General features: G+C 45.3%; 1 protein-coding gene across 13 annotated transcripts in view; it reads left to right on the top strand.

Annotated features, from left to right (window-relative positions):
* BLTP1 (bridge-like lipid transfer protein family member 1) overlaps positions 1-21,025 on the top strand; it is a 123,321-nt gene that overhangs the window by 67,110 nt on the left and 35,186 nt on the right. For 12 of the 13 annotated variants that reach the window (XR_008427592.1, XM_053930585.1, XM_053930588.1 and 9 more), the window contains 13 exons: positions 37-743; positions 1,162-1,401; positions 1,841-1,934; positions 3,784-3,834; positions 7,252-7,458; positions 8,855-9,093; positions 13,007-13,251; positions 13,881-13,986; positions 14,605-14,702; positions 15,419-15,604; positions 16,566-16,734; positions 18,250-18,461; positions 19,775-19,973. Coding sequence is in view for 12 of the 13 variants with exons in the window: in XM_053930585.1 (XP_053786560.1) it covers positions 37-743; positions 1,162-1,401; positions 1,841-1,934; positions 3,784-3,834; positions 7,252-7,458; positions 8,855-9,093; positions 13,007-13,251; positions 13,881-13,986; positions 14,605-14,702; positions 15,419-15,604; positions 16,566-16,734; positions 18,250-18,461; positions 19,775-19,973 (2,753 nt within the window). In the remaining variant the exon portion in view is untranslated. The remainder of the gene's footprint in view (positions 1-36; positions 744-1,161; positions 1,402-1,840; positions 1,935-3,783; positions 3,835-7,251; positions 7,459-8,854; positions 9,094-13,006; positions 13,252-13,880; positions 13,987-14,604; positions 14,703-15,418; positions 15,605-16,565; positions 16,735-18,249; positions 18,462-19,774; positions 19,974-21,025) is intronic. The other variant, XM_053930590.1, reaches the window with a different exon arrangement.

Below are 21,025 nucleotides of genomic sequence, written 5' to 3' on the forward strand. Positions count from 1 at the left end.
AGAGAAAGTAAAAACCCCTTTATTTCTCATTTTTAGGCAGGGCCATGTGAATCTTCCTCCACTGGAGTTCAAGCCCGCGCTGATGCTGGAGACCTTCAGCCTCAGCGCGGTGGTGATGGAGAAGTCCGCCTGCGCCCCTCGGAGCCCCGCCGGCGCACTGTCCTTCCACGACCTGGGCAGGCGCCGCTGCGGCACCTTCCACTGTGACTTCACCGTCTCCTGCCAGTCCATCAGCCAGCACGTGGACATGGCTCTGGTGCGCCTCATCCACCAGTTCAGCACGATGGTCGACGACATCAAAGCGACGCAGACGGACATCAAGCTGAGCAGGTACACAGCAGGGTCCGCTTCACCAACGCCCACCTTCAAAACCAGGAAACACCGGGATTTCCGCTCCTCCGACTTCAGCCGCAGCTCTAGGGGAAGTCTCAATGGTGGCACCAGAGTGAATAACGCAAAGAACAAACGGACCAGCAACGAGAACAACAAAAAGGAGTCTCGGAACAAAAACTCCTTAGGCCGGTCCGAGAGGAGGACCTCCAGAGTGTCCCGGAAAGGCTCCAAGGACGTGGTGGACCACGTGGCGATCCCCATGGACGACTCGGACTCCATCACCGTGTCAGAGCAGAGTGAGCCCTCCGCCGAGTGCTGGCAGAACATGTACAAGCTGCTCAACTTCTACTCCCTCATCTCCGACCCGACGGGCATCCTGGAGAAGTCTTCCGAGGCTTTCGGACCAGCAGGTAATGGCTGTTTCTATGGTTTTATAATTTCTGTTTGGAACTGCAGAGCTACTAAGAAAGGCTGTAGGTCGTTCCCGCCTTCTTCATGTGATGAGTCGGTGACGGAGCTGCCCAGCAGGGACAGGCGCAGCAGGGGGAACAGTCATGACACTCAGACCCCCGCCACCTGCCTCCCGCCCTACAGCCCGGGCACAGCGCTCCCCATCGAGTCACACACACCTGCCCGCCAACCCAGGACACTGCTGTTGACTTTCCGTGTGGCCAAGAGGCCTGTGGGAAAAGGGCAGAGTCATTTCCGTGGGGATGAGGAGGGGGAGGGCTGGTCGGGAGGGTGATGGGGTGGGGGGGGGGGGGGCGACGTTTAGAGTGTCCTGCCATGGCGCAGCTGTCATCCGCACGTGTCGCCTTGCTCGTGCAGGTGTGCGGAGCCCGACGGAGCCGGCCTGCAGAGTGGTGTTCGAGAACGAGCAGGACAGCAGCAGCATGACAAAGAGGAAGCGCAGCTTGGTGACGGCGGAGCCCCAGCATGTCACCCTGATCGTGTTCGGGATTGGCATGGTGAACCGGACGCACCTGGAGGCGGACATTGGTGGGCTCACCATGGAGTCAGAGCTGAAGAGGATCCATGGCAGCTTCACCCTGAAGGAGAAGATGAAAGGTACGTGCTCTGCTCCAGCCGCAGCCACCCCGCTGTTGGAAGATCGGCCAGCCCCTGGCCCTGAGACCTGGCCTGGGCACTTTCTTTCTCCTGTTCTTCCGGTTTTTAAAAAATTCCAGGTGTTCTGCACAGAGTGTTCCTTCTGAGTTAAAATGTCATTAGGCTGTGTGATGCCTCCAGTCCCTGGGATGCGTGAGTGGCGTGTTCAACAGTATATTTAGCATTACCTCAATTTTGATATATAGTATACATGGGTATGTGGATATATAGAAATAGGACTTCAAGGAAATTTTTAACAGTGGTTTCAAAATATAGTTTAAATTTTATCACGACTTTAAAATTATCTTTTGTCACCGAACATAACTAAAATTCATTTTTAATATGAAGTGCAATTATCTTATTTCTGGGATTCATATAATTATCCTTTGTCACACTTCAGATGTTTTACATCAAAAGATGACTGAGACCTGTGCCACTGCGCACGTCGGTGGTGTCAACATCGTGCTGCTTGAAGGGATCACGCCAAACATACAGTGAGTGTGGTGGTGGTTTGCATGTTCTCTTACGTTCGTCTGTTACAGCTTCACAGGAAACTGAGAGTTCATTGGCTAATTCTCACACCTTACGAGTCTTGATGTTTATATACTTAATGTTTCAGATACTGCAGTCGTCATTAAGAATATCACCCAATGAAATGTTTTCAGAAAAATGAGTTTTTTCCTCTTTAAAACTGGTTTTACTATCTCACTTCCACCCTAAAACATTGATTCGTGGGGCATCGTAAGGTTGTGTATCAAGAAAAGTGATTATAGTGCAAATTTTGGTTGAACATATAAGATGCAAAAGCTCACACAATTCAAATAGTTAAGTGAAATTATAGTCAAAGGATGCAGACTCTCTCGATTTTATGTTAAAAAGTTATTACCCATATTCATGCTGGGTTTTAAAACTTCCTCTTGCCACTTTCTCATTGAAATAATTTAACAGCAATGCCCATGAGCCCTCCTAATTATGTAGGTAAGCTTCTTATATGCGGCTTACCTTCCACGTCACTTTCTTTTGATCCTTTGTCCTTTTCCCATAAACCCTATTCCTGGGTCTGTTCAGAACCACTGGGATGGCGATCACCTGTGCACACAATATTCCGGCCACTCATCCATCACCAGTCCCTGAAACCACTGACTCGGTTCATGCCACGTGGCATGATGTTCCGAGCTTCCTTTCAGTGGAACAGCTTCATCTTGTAATCACAGAATATGTGTGGGTCAGATTTGGAGAATTTGCTCTTAAGGTTATAACTAGTTATTGTTGTCCTACTATGATCCCAGGAAGCTCCTATCATGCCCTCTTTACTGAGTAAGGAGCGGATTTGGTTTGGTATTAAAAATAAAAGTTAAATGTTAGTAATAGATTGACTAGTTACAGGCCTATTCATAGTATTTTAAACATGGATAATGTGATAGCTGTCTTGGGGAACATTTGCTGGGCAGTTTGGACTTGTAACCTCAGAACCAAGGAGAACACATTTCACTGTAGCTGCTGAGTGGTCCAGCTCACATTGCTTAAGCAATCTTATCAAAGATGGGGAAGTTCCGGTGTTTGGGAGAGAGGAGCCCTTTCCTGACCATGCCTGTGGGAGACGGACTGTTGTGTAACAACTACACCCTTCAGGAGCACCTGCTGTGGGCCAGGAGCCTCTCAGAGGTTACTTCCCGTTCTGTGACCTGGGGCAGGTTCATCCCTACTACCAACCAGCACACTGAGATTCGCCAAGACCCAAGGGTTTGCCTAAAACGCTTCACTCTGGACAGCAAGATGGAGGAGAGGCCCGAACTGCCCTCCTGGCCGCTGGCCCTGCTGCTTTCGCAGTCACCTCTGACCCGGAGCTGGAGCACCCAGCCCCTCCCCTCTTCAGAAGGGAAAACTGGTCTGTGGCTGTCCCTCCTGTTGTAGCTCCCAAGTCCCGCTGCACCTCTTGTCTCCATGGTCTGTTAGCTCTGCAGAGAATGGTGTAAACAGTCTCTGAGCTTGCAAAACACATTTATAAAACAGATTTTTAGTAATAGATTGTTGATTGTTTTTCCTTTTACAAAAAAACCCAAGAAAGCTCTCTTTTATGTTTGAAAAGTAAAAGGTATAACTCACTGCCAGATTCTAGTAGTGTTAAGTGTTTCTGGGTTTATTCTTAGGCTTTTTATTTCCTCTTTTAATTAAAAGGAAACAACTAAAAAATTAGTTTAAAAGGTTCTTTGAAGGAAAATGTTAAAAGTGGGAAATAAGTAAAACTTGTCAGGTGATGGGTCACATTGTAACTGATCTATGCATGAATGTTTACCTGCATCCTTTTTGTTTTCCTGCTTTCCCTTGCATCTTCGTCTGTAGACTGGAGGACTTCCCTACATCTCCTACAAGCACAGCCAAACAAGAGTTTCTGTACGTCCTGTTACTCTTATTCATGGGCTCTGTGATTGACTTAGTATTGAGTGGTTTTAGAGATAACATTACCTGCATGGCTGTGAATGTGTGTAGTTTAGTTATTATTTTGTAGTTTCAATGTAGACCCTGTCGTAGAATAAAGCTTACTGGTGTTCTAGGAGAGCACACAGGCAAAGCTGCCTTTTAGACAGGCTGCTATTAAAGTTTATGCTATCACATGGCCTTGTTAATGTTTGACATGATGGCAGAAGCTAAAGTGTTCTACTTTGCAAGAGATGTTTCACTAATTGCATAAATAATTATTAAAACACTAACACTGAAAATGCCTACACAGCTCAATCTCACAATTCTGTTTTTCAAGATGAGGAGCGTTTTCTGCTCTCCTGACAGATTCGACATGTGCTTCTGTGTTCGAGTGCCCTGTTTGACTCGTGGGGGGGGGTGCGCTGTGGTGGTGAGCTGTGCTGAGCGCTAGATTTAGAGATGTCGCCTCGTGAGTCTCACCACCGCGGCAGGCTGATGTACTTAGCACTGGCTGTTTCCTTGGACATTTTCTATAAAACTTGAGCATGCTGAATAAATATATGAATCTGCATATTGTGTTCCATGGTGGTAAGGTTGTAAGAGTGTAAGAGTATAAAAATACCATACTTGGTGACATTTGTTTCATGCATACTGATAACAGGCCATAGACAAAATATCAGCTACCAGCCCTGTGTTGGGGTTAATGTGATGTACATCATTTATCAGCCAATTAAAAGTGCTGATTAAGAATAAATGTGCTAATATTAAATTAGAGAAATGATTATTTTCTAAAAATCACTCTTCCATGTTAGTGTCGTCTTAGTAGATACCGAGAACAGCCTGACTCCACATTAGTAGGTGCAGTAGCTAGAGAAGGTTTATCATGTCCCCTTTACCACTGAGCTACCTGGATGCATAACAAGAACAGTCAGTGACCACGTGACTTGAAAAGAGTGGCTTTTAAGCTGAAGGAGGCGTTTCCACCCACTCAGCATCACTGGTCACGTGCTATGTCCTGGGCCTGTCGGGCTCGGAAATGTGACAGCAAGTGCGGGAGGTGTCTCCGCAGTGACGCCACTCTCAGGCCACCCCCTCCCCCAGGGTTTCCCACTGAGAAAGTTAACACGGGAGGCACAGTTGCCAATGGGAAAGAAAGTTCCAATGACTTTTAATAGTTGAGTAAATAGCCTGTTGTCAGAGCACTCCAGGCCCCAGCGCACAGCTGAAGTGAGGCCAGCGGCACGAATCAGTCTGGTTCCTTGTCCTGCCCCTCAGGCTTGGGCCCTGATGCTCACAGGGGTGGACCGGGGGTGGAGATGGAGAGTGAGACCCCAGAGTGAATCCTCAAGTCGTTCTCTCACTCTGCTGCATGGGCAGGGGTGCCTGGCCTACCTTGAAGGGCCCACTGCCTGGACGCAGGTGGGGAAAGAAGATGGGAAGTGTCCTTGCCGAGGAGGCACTGTGGCCTCAGCACTGAGGCTCGCTGTGGGGCCAGGGGCCCGGGCTCACTGTGGGGGAGTTCTGCAGCCCCTGGTTCCTCACCACGAACTTCTCGTGCCGATGAGGTTCACCTCGTCTTCTCGTTAGAGGAATTTCCGTTATGCCTTTGCTGTGTAGAAGTCTTATGCATACAGTGTGTTTCAGCTTACATGGCAGTTCTCCTCAAAAAGCAAACTAGACTTCGGAATCGGTAACTCTTACTGGCAGCCTGTGGAGTGTTTAGTTCCTCACCCTGGGGCTCTGACCCCTTTGACGAGAGTTACTCAGGTGTCCTCTGCAGTTTCTGGCTCAGTGTGATGGAAGTGGGACTGTCACGTCCTCCAGCGGCGGGCGGCACCACCCCCGTGGCCGTGGTGGGCGTGTGGTGAAGACCACATAGCCTGAGTCTCTGACAGCAGCATTTCCACTGGAAATGCCGCAGTGGGATGTACAGTGGCAGAGTGGTCAGCCCCATTAGCCTTCCATCCTGGCTTCTGGCACGGTCGAAAACCCCCAGTGTTAGGGATGTGCATACCCCCAGTGTTAGGGATGTGCGTACTCGGTCGAAAGTAGTAGTTGAGCAGATTGCCATAGATGACAAGGGTGAAACAGTGAGATCGCGCTTCTTGGCTGTTGTGATAACAAGACAGACTTCTTTGTAAATGTATGTTGAGTTTCATTCAGGAGGTGGGTGCAGCTTACCAGTAGAGAGCCACTTTCATTTTAGCACTGTGGGAGTGTGTTCTGGCTGATGTTGAAATTGAATTTAAAATGAAATATCATGGATGATTAACAGTTGCTTTATTTATTATAATATGTCGGAAAGGATTCAAAGTTCAGTGACTAGTCGGCCTCCCAGAACTGGGCCAGACCCTTGTGCTGGCCAGATCAATTACACAGAATACTTTCATTCTTTCTAGTCAGTGATAGTCTCTAGTCATCTTTGCAGACGAAAGCAATTAGTTCCTGTAGCCACTTGTGAATTTTATAAAACACCTGAGCCCCCCATTTGTAAACAACCAAGACCTCTGACACAGCCACCCTTGGCCTCTCAGAGTCCACTCTCGCAGATGTGAGTCTCCAGGCCTTGGAGACCGTAAGCGACCGCTTAGCAAATTCTCTCAGCATGTCGCATGTCCCACTGTGCATGGGGCCTCTCCCAGGCTGTCTGTGTGAGTCCCCAGCTGCCGTGGGCAGCCTCATCCTGCTGCTGTCCTTCCTTCTGCTCGTTCATTTCACACACTCAGGGAGCGCTTGTCTCTCTCATGGTGCTGTTGCAGCCCCTGGGAAAAGGGGACAGGAGACCCAGGCAGGGCAGCCCTGCGCACGTCAGTGCCAGACAAGCGCAGCGCCTTCCACCGGGGGCAGTGATCCCTCCTGGGTGGGCTTCCCATACCTCTTTGTCATCAGTGGAAATAGAAAATCCAAGTTAATTTCTTCCTTTCTGCTGACTCCTCTTAGTGTATTTTAATGTATTAGGCGATTATTAATTTCCTTGATTTGAGTTTAAGAAATACACTGAGCATTTTTATCTTTTCATATTCAGTGTCTATGTTTTCTTAGTGGTTTTACACAGATCCCAAAAATAGGTTGAAGGAGAAAATGGAGTTCTAAATGGAGAAAAAATGAAAATGGAAATTCGTGTGTTGCATGTATGTAATGTGTCAGTGTTCATGCATTTAATTGCATGTGATCACAGACCTTTATTAAAATAGAATATTTGGTGTGTCCAGCAAACATTGTAAGATAAATGTATTTCAATATTTTTAGAATACTTTAGACGCATGAAAAATCTGAAGTCGTTTGGTGCAGTGAATAATTTAAAAGCATTTGTTTTGCGCTCTGAGATACTTTTTGCAAAATTTCCCAGTATTTGGCTGTGTTTTAACAGCCCTCCTTCTCTGTAACTAGAACCGTCGTGAAATGCAGTATCGCCAAGTCCCAGGCCCTCTACAGCGCCCAGCGGGGCCTGAAGACGAACAATGCTGCCGTGTTCAAAGTCGGTGCCATCAGCATCAACATCCCCCAGCACCCTGCCACCTTGCACAGCATGATGGTCCGGAGCTCTCACCAGCTGTCAAAGCAGATCTCGGACCTCATCAGACAGCCCTCCACAGTGTAAGCCCTGGTGTCAGGCCTGTCTCCCTGCGTGGTGCTTTGGGGCCTTCTCTGCTGTGTGAGCAGGAATTGGGGGGGGAGCAGGTGGGAAGTAGGCAGGCATGTTTGTGGGTAGTATTGGATGTCATGTGGTGACACGTCACAGCTGCCCTTGTCATCATTCCCTCTTGCTCAAAGCTGAAGGGGCCCTGGTGTCGTGCGGGCGTCGTAAGAGGTGCTAATGATAAAGAGCGAAGCGACAAATGCTTGGACTGTGTCAGTCCTTGTGTACCTTTAACTCACAGACACATGTGACTGCACAGGTGTCCGGGAGCTCAGTGGCCATTTGTGTCCAGTGCATGGTTTTGTACTGTTGTCCTTCCTGTGAAGGCAGGACATGACCCTGCCATGTGAGCATTGTAAAGGGCAGCAATTCGGACCTCGGTGCACTGACCTTCCTTCCCTGGGCCGGCAGTCCTTGTTGGTGGGGCTGCGTTGCCGACCTAGTGGTTTCCGAAGCTGTAGCTGATGTACAACCAAGGAAAATATGATTTACTTGTGTTCCTTCCCTGTAGCCTATAAGGTAAAACAACAACAAAAAAGAGTGCGTCTTTTGATGTGTCCTAAAGCAGTGATTTTTCCAACTGTTATATCTAGATCTTCAATTCTAATATATTAATTCATATCTAAAGTTGCCTAAGTAGTAATAATTTGAATGCTTCTCCCGCTAATGGAATTTGGAATCCAGAATGTGTACGTGAGCCTTAATTTAAAATACTCTGAGCCATTTTCCTTAGTATACTGTGTGGCCCACAAAAGTGTGACAGTTACAAGATGAGACTCTCGAGTCAGGCCACCTGAGTCCAAGTCCTGATTTCGCCACTTTCTGGCTGTGCTTCTTCATGTGCAAAGTGGAGGTAATAGTGTCTGCTCAGAGGGTTTTGTGAGATAAACGAACACGTGGCCTAACACACAGCACTCAGAAGAGTGTCTCCCTGGCACGCGGAAGCACTCGTTCTGTGGGCGTTGGCCATGGCACTGTTCTCAGGCGTGGTGGTGGTGGTGGTAGTAGTGGCCACAGCGGTAGTAGTCCTACCATCAGCAGTAGAGTGTGGCACGCTGCAGGCGTGGGATTCGCAATCAGACACACCCGAGTCTAGAGCTCAGTTTCACCTCGATGACAGGAAGGGCTTTGTCGTTACAGTGTTACAGTCATCTTGGTATTACTTCCTTTTGTTTACTGCTCCGGATCATCATCTTTCAATGGCTGTTTCCAGGAATGTGATCTGCATTAGAAAGAAAACGTCTGTTCACAGTATATTTTTCATTGAGAACTCCAATAACTTTATATAATAACTATATAACAAAAGATACAGTTCTGTATCTTTTTATTCATTTATTTATTTTTGCTTTGTAGCCCACAGCCAGTAAAAGAAGATATTGCAACCCCCCTACCTTCTGAAAAAACCCCGACAAGTGTTAATCAGACACCTATAGAAACAAATGAGTTTCCTCAGCTGCCAGAAGGCTTGGAAAAGAAGCCGCTGGTCCTGAAGTTCAGTACCATGCTGGACGGCATCGCCATCGGAGCCGCGCTGCTGCCCTCCCTGCGGGCCGAGTACAAGATGGGCCGGATGCGGAGCCACGGGATGACAGGTAGCTCCCACATCCGCACCAGGTCTAGGAGTGTGCATTGGTCGCGGGGCTAGCAACCGTTTGATGAAAGGGTAGATTTGGTTTCGTAGCTATTACATGAAAATTCAATTGATTTTAATCATAGTACTTTTAAATGTCATTAATAACGTTCTTCAGGTGAGTAAAAACTCTCCCCTCATTGATGACCACCATGGGCCTGACTGTCATCCGAAGTCTTTAGAGTTCATTTCTCCAACTTAAAGTGAAGTTGGAGAAATTTCTACACCTGTCAGTTCCTATTGCTTGAACGGGTGCCTTCTGCTCAAATTAGAGGTCATTTGACTTCTTCAGAGTAGCTGCTTCTATAAGGTTTCGTGATCCTCACGTTCCTGCCCAAAAATTCTTTGCTGTTATATTTTTATCCTAAAATGTGTCATATACACAAGTTAAAATTATGTACACAGTCTAAAGAATAATAAAGAACTGTGAATCTTGTTTTTACCAATTTGTTACACACGTAAAAGTTAGAAAGTACCCATACTTGAATTGCCTTTAGGGAATGTTACCACTGCCAGCTGATACTCCTCGTGGCTGCTCGGGGGCACCCACTGCCGTGAACCTCCTGTCCCGTTCCTTTGCTTTTCTGTACAGTCTTACCCGCACGCAGACACTCACAAATGACCGGGGGTCTGCTGCTGCCTGTTTTGAACTCTCTTTACATGGAATCCCATTGACATTTTTTTTAACTTGGAATATTTTTTTACTGTACATTTTGTGTAAGGTTCGTCTATTCATGTACCTGATGTTCATTCATTGTTCCCTGAAATAGAGTAGTTCATTAAGTGATTGTACCACAGTTTATGTATCCATTCTGCCATTGATGGACCTCTGGCCCATTTTGCATTTTTGCTGTTCCAGTCAGTCTCACATCCACAACACACATGCGGGTTCCCAGGCTGTGTGTTAGGGGTGGTGAGACTGGGGTAAACACACCCTCCCTTCCCCAAGGAGAGCCGGCCTGGGCCCCAGCACTGCGCCCTCCAGCACTGCCTCTCCCAGGCGAGGTGCGAGTTCCCGCTGCCCCACGTCCTCGCCGCACCCCTGCATTTCTGCCGCCCGGCAGCTGTGGCACAGTGTCCTACTGTGGTTTTAATTCCAGTGTAGTAGTTACTGATGAACCTGGGCTTTTAAATATGATTTCTCACATGACATTCCTGTTGACGGTTCTCGATTGTTTGTTGCCCATTTTACCATGGAGTCATTTGTATTTTTCTTGGTTCACAGGAATTCTTTATGTATTTTGTATATTAAACCTTTGATATTATATGTTTAACATATAACGTCAACCAGCCAGAGGTTTATCATTTCACTTTGAGTCATCTGTTGATCAGATACTAATTTTAATGTAGTTGAATTTACCATTAGTTTCCTCTGTCGTGTGTATTTTTATGTCTTAAATGCTTCTCTTCCCAGGATCATGAAAACATTCTACATTTCCTGTTAAATGTTTTGAAGTTTTACTTTTTATACTTCTTAGTCTGTATGGAAATGATGCTTTTAAACTTGGTGTGGAGGGAGTGAGATCAACCACCTCCGCACCGAGGGCGGGCTAACCTGCTTCTGCTCGCTGGGGCTCAGCCTGGGCTGCGGCCTGCCCGCCGCTGGTCTTCACGGGTCAGCTCCAGGGCTTGGTTCTGCGTCCCTCAGCTTTTTGCTCCAGCATTGCTTTGCTCCCCGACTTTCCCTTTTTCAGGAGTTGTGGTGGTTATTTTTTGTCCGTGGTCTTTCATACACATTTTATAGTCCTTTGTCAAGTTCTCTGAAAAAAGCCTGTTTGGATTTTTATCAGAGCTTAATTGAATCCTTAGATTTACTTGGAGAAAATTGGTAATATTGATATTGAGAATTGGTATAATATTTAACCCTCCTATTCCTGAATATGTCTATTTCTCTGTGTCTTTAGGTTTTCTTTATTGTTTTTCTACAAAGCTAAAATTTTTTCTAAAGGCTTTTGTGCACCCTTTGCAAGATTATTTACTTAGATCCCTAGTCACCTAATGTGGTGGTAGCAGTTACAACAAGCGGCATATTTTGTAAATGGTACTCTTTAAACTGTTTGGTGGCCATGTGTACAAATGCACTTGACCCTTTTAGGTTAATTTTATACTCAGCAACCACATTAAACCTTGTTATCATTGCTAGTAAGATTCTGTGGAGTTTCCTAAGTAGCCATTCATTCCATATGCAAATAATACTTGAGTTTCTTCCTTTCCAGGATTTATGCCTTTTTCTTTCTTTTTCTTATCTTATGTGCTTTCTATAATGCTCAGCAAGAGGAATGTTATAGGCATCCTTTCTTACTCCAGTTTTTCAAGGAAGTCAATATTTTGCCAATGAATATGATGTTTACTGTAGGATTTTGCTTGGTTCCCTTTATCAGGTTAAGGAGATTTCTATTTCTAGCGTGCTATGACTTTCCATGAAGGCTGATTGGGAAATATTGTCAGATGCTTTTTTTCTGCACCTATGAAATTAAAATGTTTTTCTCCTTTATTCTGTTAACATGAAAAATTTCATTAACAATTTTAAAGACATTCATATACATACTCATGTATAAGTATACACATGTGTCTTTATATGTGTATGTATTTCTTCCTGCCCTAGCATGTTAGGCTTTCTTTAGTGAGAGGGATTTTCCTGGACACCCACATCTTTGTGTTACTGGAAACAAATACTCTTCAGGGGTTCCAGGTCTGGTGGAGTCAGCAGCGTCAGGCCCACAGATGTGGGGGACAGTAGTGAGGTGTCTCTTGGTTGTTTACGCAGGGCGTCCGTGAAGTGTGAGAGTCAGCAGGAGCAGTCGGTAGAAAGCTAGTGAGGCAGTTCAGAACTCGGGAGATACAGCCGTGTAGGAGCGAGGAGACGTGTTGTTAAATATCCAGATAGGCCGGAACGGCGATTCTCCTTGAAATGAGGCAAAGGGACCAGAGCAGTTGCACGACGGCTGCACTTGTACAGGGGTGGTTCGAGGCTTGGGGTGAGGCCAACCGTGGTCCCTGTGCTTGGTGACTCTGGTGGTGGTCGTAGCAGTGGCAGCTACTGTGGTGGCCGGTCCCCCCGACCCCCGAGCAGCCTGAGAATGTGCCTGGCGGGGGTGGGGAGTGGAGCGGGTCAGAGCCGCCGGGACCTCTCGGGCCCTCACAGTGGCACCGGCTGGTGGAGAGCCTCTGCGTGTGTGGCTGACTCGTTCCCAGTGCACACCTTACTATGGGGTGAGTGAATGTGGTGAAGGTGACGGGAAGGAGGTGACCGTTCATTAGTATTAGAGAAAGGCTGACTTCTGGTACAGTTGCAGACACGGACTACACGATGGTAAATCGTTTCATGTTTATTTGCTGTATATGTGCGCACAGTGGTCTGTTCAGCGGTGTCGGAGTGGGGAGAGCTGCTGGTACAGGGCACTCAGTGGAGAGACCAGGTTGGTTGGAGGGCAGCATGTGTGTGCACATTACACAGCACGTGTGACGATCAGCAATAAATCCTGATTTTAACATGGCGTCCGCTACTTCCCAGTGCACTTTTGTTGCACTTGACTTATTTGTTGTATCTCTTCTGCAATAAGAGTAATCCCCTCTATGAAATGAAGAGCATTGGTACGTGTTTCTCTGGCACCTGACACCATGTTGGGCCCTGGCAGGCTTCGTAAATAATTCTCTCAGGCTTGATAATACTGACTGACAGACTCTCTACAGCACCCATACTATCTATTTTTAAAGATAGGAAATACAAGCAAATTTAAAATACCCTTTCCAAATCTCTCAACACAGGCTTTGGGATATGCATACATTTTTCTTAGGCAACCACTTTTGAACAGAGCGAGGAACAAATGTGTGAACGCGCTCCTGAGCGAAGAAGCGTTTCTCCCTTCTCACAGGTGCACAGACCAGGTTTACGTTTGAGCTGCCAAATCACAGACTGCGTTTCACCTCCAAAGTTTCTGCCACGGACATGTCGACCATTCCCCCCTCCGCCAGTCTGAACCTGCCCCCCGTGACCATGTCCGGGAAGTACGTGATGGAGGAGCACGACAGCTACTCCGACCAGGTGTGGAGCATCGACGAGCTGCCCACCAAGCAGGGGTACTACTTGCAGGGGAACTACCTGCGCTGCGTGGCAGAGGTAAGCTCACCTTGCCGTTTTCTTACTCTTTGTAAGCTGTAGGTAAACATCTGCTAGCTTTAGGTGTACGAAAATATGTGGTGACCCCAGCTTTTAAGGCAAGTCGTTAAGTCATGTATTCTACAGGATTCTATGCGAATCTGGTGTGTGCGGGCACACATGTCTGTCTTGCTCCCTGTAGGTTACTGAAACATGTTTGCTTTCGTTATTTCTTACACTGTGTTTCACATCGTCTCTGCAGTGTTTCCATGGTTCGTTTTATTATGAGGGTATTCACTTATCCCTCTAACAATATAGTAGTGGTCATTAAACATAAATGCTACTGTAGACAAAATTTCAGTTTTGAAATTAGCAGGTACACAATTAAAGTATAATTTTCATTATCTTCAGATGATTTCTTATACCTTATTGGTTACTGTAATTTTTTAAAAAATTGGGGGAATGGTCCATAATAGTCAGTAAAGTATTAGGGAATCTGAATATTTTTAACCCTTTTTCAGGGTATTGATTTCAAAGAATATGTAGATAATTGTTCGCTCCAGAGTTTGGGATTACTTATGTGAGCGAGAGATGTATCCGGAACTCTGCAGTCAGTAGTGCTAACCTAGCACTCCAATTCCGTTTGGCAGGTTGGTTCTTTTGAACATAATCTCACAACCGACCTTCTGAACCACCTGGTGTTTGTACAAAAAGTGTTCATGAAGGAAGTCAACGAAGTGATACAGAAAGTCTCTGGTGAGCTGACCTGTCCCCGCACGACACAGAGCACAGGGCAGTGGGTGTCCCTCCCCGTGGGTTGCGTGGGGCCTGGAGTCTGTGGGGTGAGCACTGGCCCTGGTGTCTGGGTGTGACTGTGTAGGGACTTCCTGCAGACCCGGTGTGCCTGCTCTGGCTCCCCGCCTGCAGGCTCCTTTGCTGATTACTTTTGTCACGTGTAATATATACATCCACAGATTATAAAGCAAGTAAAGCAAACTTTGCTGGTATTTCTCCACCTTTATCTTTTCTTTTGTTTGTAGCACATCTAAACACAAGCAACAAAGTTCGCATTTTTGACTAATTAGTTTACGTTTTTTGCTTCAGATAAATTTTCTGAGATGTGTAGTCGTGTTCGGTTTACTTACACAGGCAGTGCTTTAATTCAGTCCTCGTGAGATGCTCTAACCAGTGTCTGTGTGCGCAGCATCATCCCTGCCTTATACACATCTGCCTCTGGGAGCCCGACCCGTTCCAGAGCTTGGGTGACTGATCAGGGAAAATAAAATAAGCGTTTATGGGGGTTTCCAATGCACAACATAGTGATGTTCCTTCAAAGAGGGTGCCCCTGATCCTCGATTATTTAAACTCCTCCAGGTGGGGAGCAGCCAATTCCTCTGTGGAACGAGCATGACGGCACAGCGGACGGGGATAAGCCCAAGATCCTCCTCTATTCCCTCAACCTGCAGTTCAAGGTGACACGTGAAGGCTAACGCTCCCCTTAGGAGCGTCTCTCTGATTAATCAGTGCGTGCTTGTTGTGGGAAACGCGTGTGATATGTAGACGTGCCAGGTAGAAAACAGAAGTGACACTCAAAGGAACGCTTTAGCAAGTGTTTGAATATCCTTTAGGACCTTGCCCTGTTCGTATTTCTCAGTACGCACATGTTTCTACGTTTTAAAAGCCTTGGATGCCTTTCCATGCGGAACATGCAGATCAACCTTATCTTCTTAAACAGCTGTACTATGTACATGTGTTTGTAACAGTTTATGCCCTTCTGATAGATAAACTTCTATTTTTTTAAATAATTGCTTTTATAAATTGCAAGAGATTTTGTACATTTGTCCAATTAACAGTAATATCTTAATAGAAAACCTTCATATTTCTAATATTTAAGACATTAGCATTCTTAAAAATAAAAATTATTCAAACCAAATAGTTATTTAATTCTAATGTATTTAACCCATAAACACTTTGGATTTTAAATACAAAATACTGAAATCAAATTTAATAGCTTAAAAATCCCTACTAATGAGAGATCAAAGACTATTGGCGGTTTTATCAGTTCGTTAGACACCCTGCACATGTTTTAAAGCACTCTATTTTATTCATCATGTATTGAGAGGTTTCATCTGAGTGGGGGCACTGTGGCTTCAAGGCTCTTGTTTCCTTCTAACCTTTAACCTGCCAGGGCATCCAAGTCACAGCCACGACCCCGTCAATGCGAGCTGTGAGGTTCGAAACTGGGCTGATCGAACTGGAACTTTCCAACCGGCTCCAAACCAAAGCCTCTCCAGGAAGCAGCAGCTACCTGAAACTGTTCGGTAAATGCCAAGTGGATTTGAATCTGGCCTTGGGACAGATTGTCAAACATCAGGTGAGTGCAGAGTGTGCTGATGTTAGCGCTGTGGCTTTGAACCTGTGCACATCAGGTTCAACTACTTTAAGTATCACTATATTTATGAAAATATTTCATTAAAGCTAATATTTCTGATGGAAAATTGTGATGAAAATTTATTTATGAAGGCCTTTACAATCTTACCTGGGTATTTCATTGAGTACTTCGGTGGTATATTGTTAGAGTTTAGTGCAGATACAATCACATGAAACTTAATCTAGTATCTTCATAAATGTTTGCTTATTCTCTCTTTATTTTATTAAACATTATCCTTATTTCAATGCTTTGTCTTCACATTGGTGAGTTCTTAAAATGTTATTAAGTTTCTTAGCTACATTATAATATTAGTAAGTTTTGCATACCGTAATGTTAAACATGTCTTTTTATGTATATATATATACACACACACACCCATTGATCAGGCTATTTTATAAAAATTAATATTCACAGCTCATGGGGTTTTTTGTTGTTTTATTTTGTTGGAAATTATGTAGATTTTAGCCTTTTCCCTTCTGTGAGTGGAAGAGCTGATTCAGTGAGAGCCGCAGTTTCACAGTTGAGTGTCTCTACTAAAGAGTACGTGGTAGGAATAAATGAACAAAACGTTTTTGTCATCTCTAGAAAAACAATAATTTGTTCAAATACAAATATTTTGAGAGGAGTGAGTATCTAATTATCTTGAAACATTTAATACACTGCCATTCAGAGTATGGACCTCATCCTAGGTTTTGTATGAGCTTGATGTTTGACTTAATAGTTACTTCTTAAAAACCCATCCACATTGTATATGAATTTCAGGTGTTTGTGGTATAGAATATAAATTGGGGAAAATGTACTGTAGTTGTTTTGGTGCACAAAACCATTAATGTTGTTAAAAAACTTTTAGTGTCTTTTATTAAAATGTTTTTCATTATTTGCTTTTCTTGAACTCTTAATTTAGGTTTATGAGGAAGCTGGTTCTGATTTTCATCAAGTTGCCTATTTTAAAACCAGAATCGGATTAAGAAATGCCCTCCGAGAAGAAATCAGTGGGTCTTCAGACAGGGAAGCCGTGCTCATCACCTTGAACAGGCCGATCGTGTACGCACAGCCTGTGGCCTTCGACAGAGGTGAGGCTGGTCAGGAGGGCCGTCCTGCTGGACGCGGACCTGCTGGGGCAGTGCCAGCTTACAGTCACCTGCAGTTCCCCAGTGTGAATGCTGGAGGAGACAGCTCGCTGTCCCCCGAAGCTGCAGTGTGGGCATCCCGAGTTTCTTGCTTATTCCCTTCAGTTTTTACCGTCATTTTACTTGGTGAAATTATTTGCTAAAGTTTTTGGTCTAGCTAACCAGTGCAACCATTTGTTTGGGACGGTCTTTATTCGCGTATTCTCTAATGTTTATTATATACAGTCTAGAAGTGCAGTCTGAAGTCTCCTGCCCTCCTGGGACTCTCAGTTCAATGGGCGGAGCTGGGTGGACTCTGGTGCATTAGACATTGTGTTCTAGGCCCTTAGGGGGTCTCTGCCTTGTCCTGTGCTGTTTAGAGGGACACCAGTTCTTCAGATTGGACTTGGAGCTAGGAGTTCACCAGGGAGATAGGAAATGAAAGCTTCTCTCCTTTGCCTCTGCACCCCTGGCCTGGAACAGCCCCCTGCGTGGGCCAGAACCAAGTCAGGATCTGCCAAACAGGGAGAGCATGATGAAGAGGGTGTACGAGCGCAGAGGTCTAAGGAAATGCAGCAGCAGCTTTCACAGAGGAAGATACTGGGCACTGAGGCAGAACAGATAGAGAGGGCCTAATCAGTGCACACTGGGTCAATATTTTGGAAGTGTGTTTCAGAAGTAACAAAGAGCCATGTAGGAAGCCATTGAAGATTTAACTGGTGGTGGACATTGGCTGCTGGTGATGTCTCTTGGTTGGGAAACTGCCTGTTGGCGGTGTTATGGGTAATGTTGTATTTTGCTGGGTCCGGTGCCTGCTTCTTTTATTTCGTAACTCCCCTGCCTCTTGTCAGCTTTGAACCTCTCCTTCAAGTACTTTCTGCTCCTTGTGTCCCTGCTGTGCGCTCGCTCCTCCTCCTCCTCCTCCTCGTTTGGCCCTTCCTTCTTCCTCTCCTCTTTAGTCACCATCTACACACTGCATTCGGTCAAGGGTTTCCTTACAAACTCGTTGTCACCGGCTCACATGACAACTTTGACCTCTTCTCCAAGTCCCATCTTTTCAACCTGCATCCTAGTATTATGTCCCTCTCCTCCGGGCATTTCTAACATTGGTGACAGGAAGCTCTACAAGGCCAGGGACCACGTCCCTTTCTGTTTATCTCCTGTCCCAGTGCCTGGCACTTAGCAAGTGGTTCACAAACGTTTGTTGAATCAATGAATGGACCTGGATTACATCTTCCTTCTGCCGTTTTGTAGTTGTCTGCTTTCTGCTTCCTTTTTTTCATTTGTTAAGTGGACTATATCCTCTTAGATCCTTTCCAATTCTAATGCTACAATTTCCTGGAAGTAACTTTATCTTAATCAGTGGAAGTTTGTAGCTGTTGGGGTTTACTTGCCATATAGCTTACAGTTTGGATTAAAATTTTGGATTTTACAGTTTGGATTAAAATTCTGTTTCTGCCCTGCCTTAATCATCAACAGCTGTGCTGTTTTGGCTGAACTACAAGGCTGCCTACGACAACTGGAACGAACAGCGGATGGCCCTGCATAAGGACATTCACATGGCTACAAAGGAGGTGGTAGATATGCTGCCTGGAATCCAGCAAACCTCTGCCCAGGCCTTCGGGACGCTCTTCCTGCAGCTCACGGTCAATGATCTGGGGATTTGCCTGCCAATCACTAACACGGCACAGGTACGAAACGAGCCAGGCAATTCTTCTGTCATTTCTAGGGCTGTGGTGCACCATAGTGCATTTAGTAGGAGAACAGTTTCTAATCTCAGCTTAGTAAACAGCAAGTACGATTGAACTTTCCCAGTGATTCTTCATTCATTCAAACCCCCCCGAGACCTTTCTCTGATGGCTCTGCTGGGCCTCCAGACAGGGATGCCATTGACACATCTCGCAGCTCCTCGTTTGACCTTGACCACTAAGCATCTTAGTTTTCAGATTCTTTTTATTGTTCTTGTTTGTAAGCAAAGAAGGCTTTGGTATACACTTGTTAATAAAATGGAAACAAAAGAACATTTAACAGTAATATTTAATAACATTTCTAACCTCATCTTAAATAGGGGGGAATTTCAAAGTGCTTTTAAACTGATAGTTAATGATGATGAAACTTCCAAGTTATGTGTACACCTGGATAAAGCAAGGATTTTTTTTTCAGCCCTGGCTGGTGTGGCTCAGTGGATTGAGTGCGAGCCTGCAAACCAAAGGGTTGCTGGTTCAATTCCCAGTCAGGGCACATGCCTGGGTTGTGGGCCAGGTCCCCAGCAGGGGGCACTGGAGAGGCAACCACACACTGATGTTTCTCTCACTCTCTTTCTCCCTCCCTTCCCCCCTCTAAAAATAAATACATAAAATTTTTAAAAAACAAAAATTTTTTAAAAAGAATTTTTTCTTCATAATTTGGGACCACTTCTCAGAAATACATATTTGCACACTCATGTGCCTGAGAGAGAAAAAGGCTATTAAACCCTGTCAGACCAAGAAGTTGCAATTGCAACAAGAACAGATGCCTATATTTTACTGTTACAATTTATCTTAAATAACCTGTAAGCAGTTACTGGATGAACTTATCCTCCAGTATTTCGTTTGGACGACAGTGCTGAGGACAACGCTGGGTGGAGGACTGGCAACGTGTGGTGTGTTCGGGCGTCAGGCGTTGAACGGCAGTGCTTTCATGGCACGGGTCAGGTCTCCGGAGGCCGCTCACGCCAAGGCTGGTGAAGAGAATGAGGATGAATACTCCCCACAGCGAAATCAGAGCTTGAGAGAGAAAAATAGATAATTAGCCTTTTGCAAGTTTAGTTAAAAAAAAAACCATGGAAATGCATTTCACTTGAGCAAGCTAATTTTTAGAAGTAGGCATCTTTCTCAGCTGCTTTTTAGTGTAGCTTTCTGGGCTTGGTCCTTCATGGGTTTCTACTCTTTCGAACTCTACGAGAATCTCCAAATTTAAACAGCTGTCACCTTTTGTCTCATTGCTTCTCTACTGCATCTGGCAGTCCAATCACGCTGGGGACCTCGACGCTGGCTCTGCCCTGGTGCTGACCATCGAGAGCACCCTCATCACAGCCTGCTCCTCGGAGTCCCTGGTCAGCAAAGGGCACTTCAAAAACTTCTGCATCCGCTTCGCTGACGGCTTTGAGACGTCGTGGGACGACTGGAAGCCAGAAGTCCGCGGGGACCTCGTGATGAATGCCTGTGAGTGTTGCTTGTCTTCTGTGCGCAGGGTAGGCTTTTGAAAATTAAAAGACAAAGTCAAGAAACCACAACCCAATGTCTTCATTTGTTAAAGTAAAGGATGTTCAGGCATAGGGATATTATTGGACTTTGTAAAACGAGGCTGTTTCTATTTTAAAACCCCGGAACGTGTTTGTGGAAAACTGTACCTTTCTGCAGTGTCGGTGAGGGAGCCACGCATCCGTTCTTGTTGACAGCACAGCCCTCGAAGGCTTGCTCACCGCCCGACCTTTCCTACGCTGGTTTGCAAATGACCAGGTAGAGCGCCTGTTCTGGGGGATCTTGAGAGAAAGTGTGCGATGCGGTTCCTCATATAACACAGAAGAGCTGTCGCAGACAGCCAGGGGTAGGAAGCCAGCCTTAATCAGTGCTGCCGAGAGTAAGTCCACATGTCCAGACGTGTGGGATACAGAGTGTGAATTGTGTGGATTCCTTTGATTCCACAATACTCAACATTGGGAGTAACTACAGCTGTGCTCTTCTGCTATTTTGAAGGTGTAGGGGTTTATTTTATCTGTTTTAGTATTTTAAATATTATAGCAGGATTAATAAAGCATCATCAGTCTTAATAATGGAGAAAATTATATTTGAAGAATGAAAGGTTATGAAGTAAAATTTCTTAGCCAGTAACTATACTTAGATATAACTAACATGTAATACATTTTTTTTAAAAAAGAGTTGAGGCCGTGACTAGTGTGGCTTAGTGAGTTGGGCATCATTCCACAAAACAAAAGGTACTGGTTCGATTCCCAGTCAGGGCACATGCCTGGGTTGTGGGTTCGGTCCCAGGTCGGGGCATATATGAGAAGCTATTGATTGATGTTTCTCTCTCACATCAATGTGTCCCTCCCTCTCTCCTTCCCTTCCCCTCTTTCTAAAAATAAATAAATAGAATCTTAAAAATAAATAAATAAATAAGAGTTGAGTATAGGGAAGAGAAATAGGAGCATGCCTGAGGATTTTTTTTATACATCATTTTAAAATTCTGCCCTAGGAAAAAGATGGCCTGGCCA

This window comes from Desmodus rotundus, chromosome 9 (assembly GCF_022682495.2).
Source record: "Desmodus rotundus isolate HL8 chromosome 9, HLdesRot8A.1, whole genome shotgun sequence".
In the NCBI taxonomy this organism is placed as follows: Eukaryota; Metazoa; Chordata; class Mammalia; order Chiroptera; family Phyllostomidae; genus Desmodus; species Desmodus rotundus.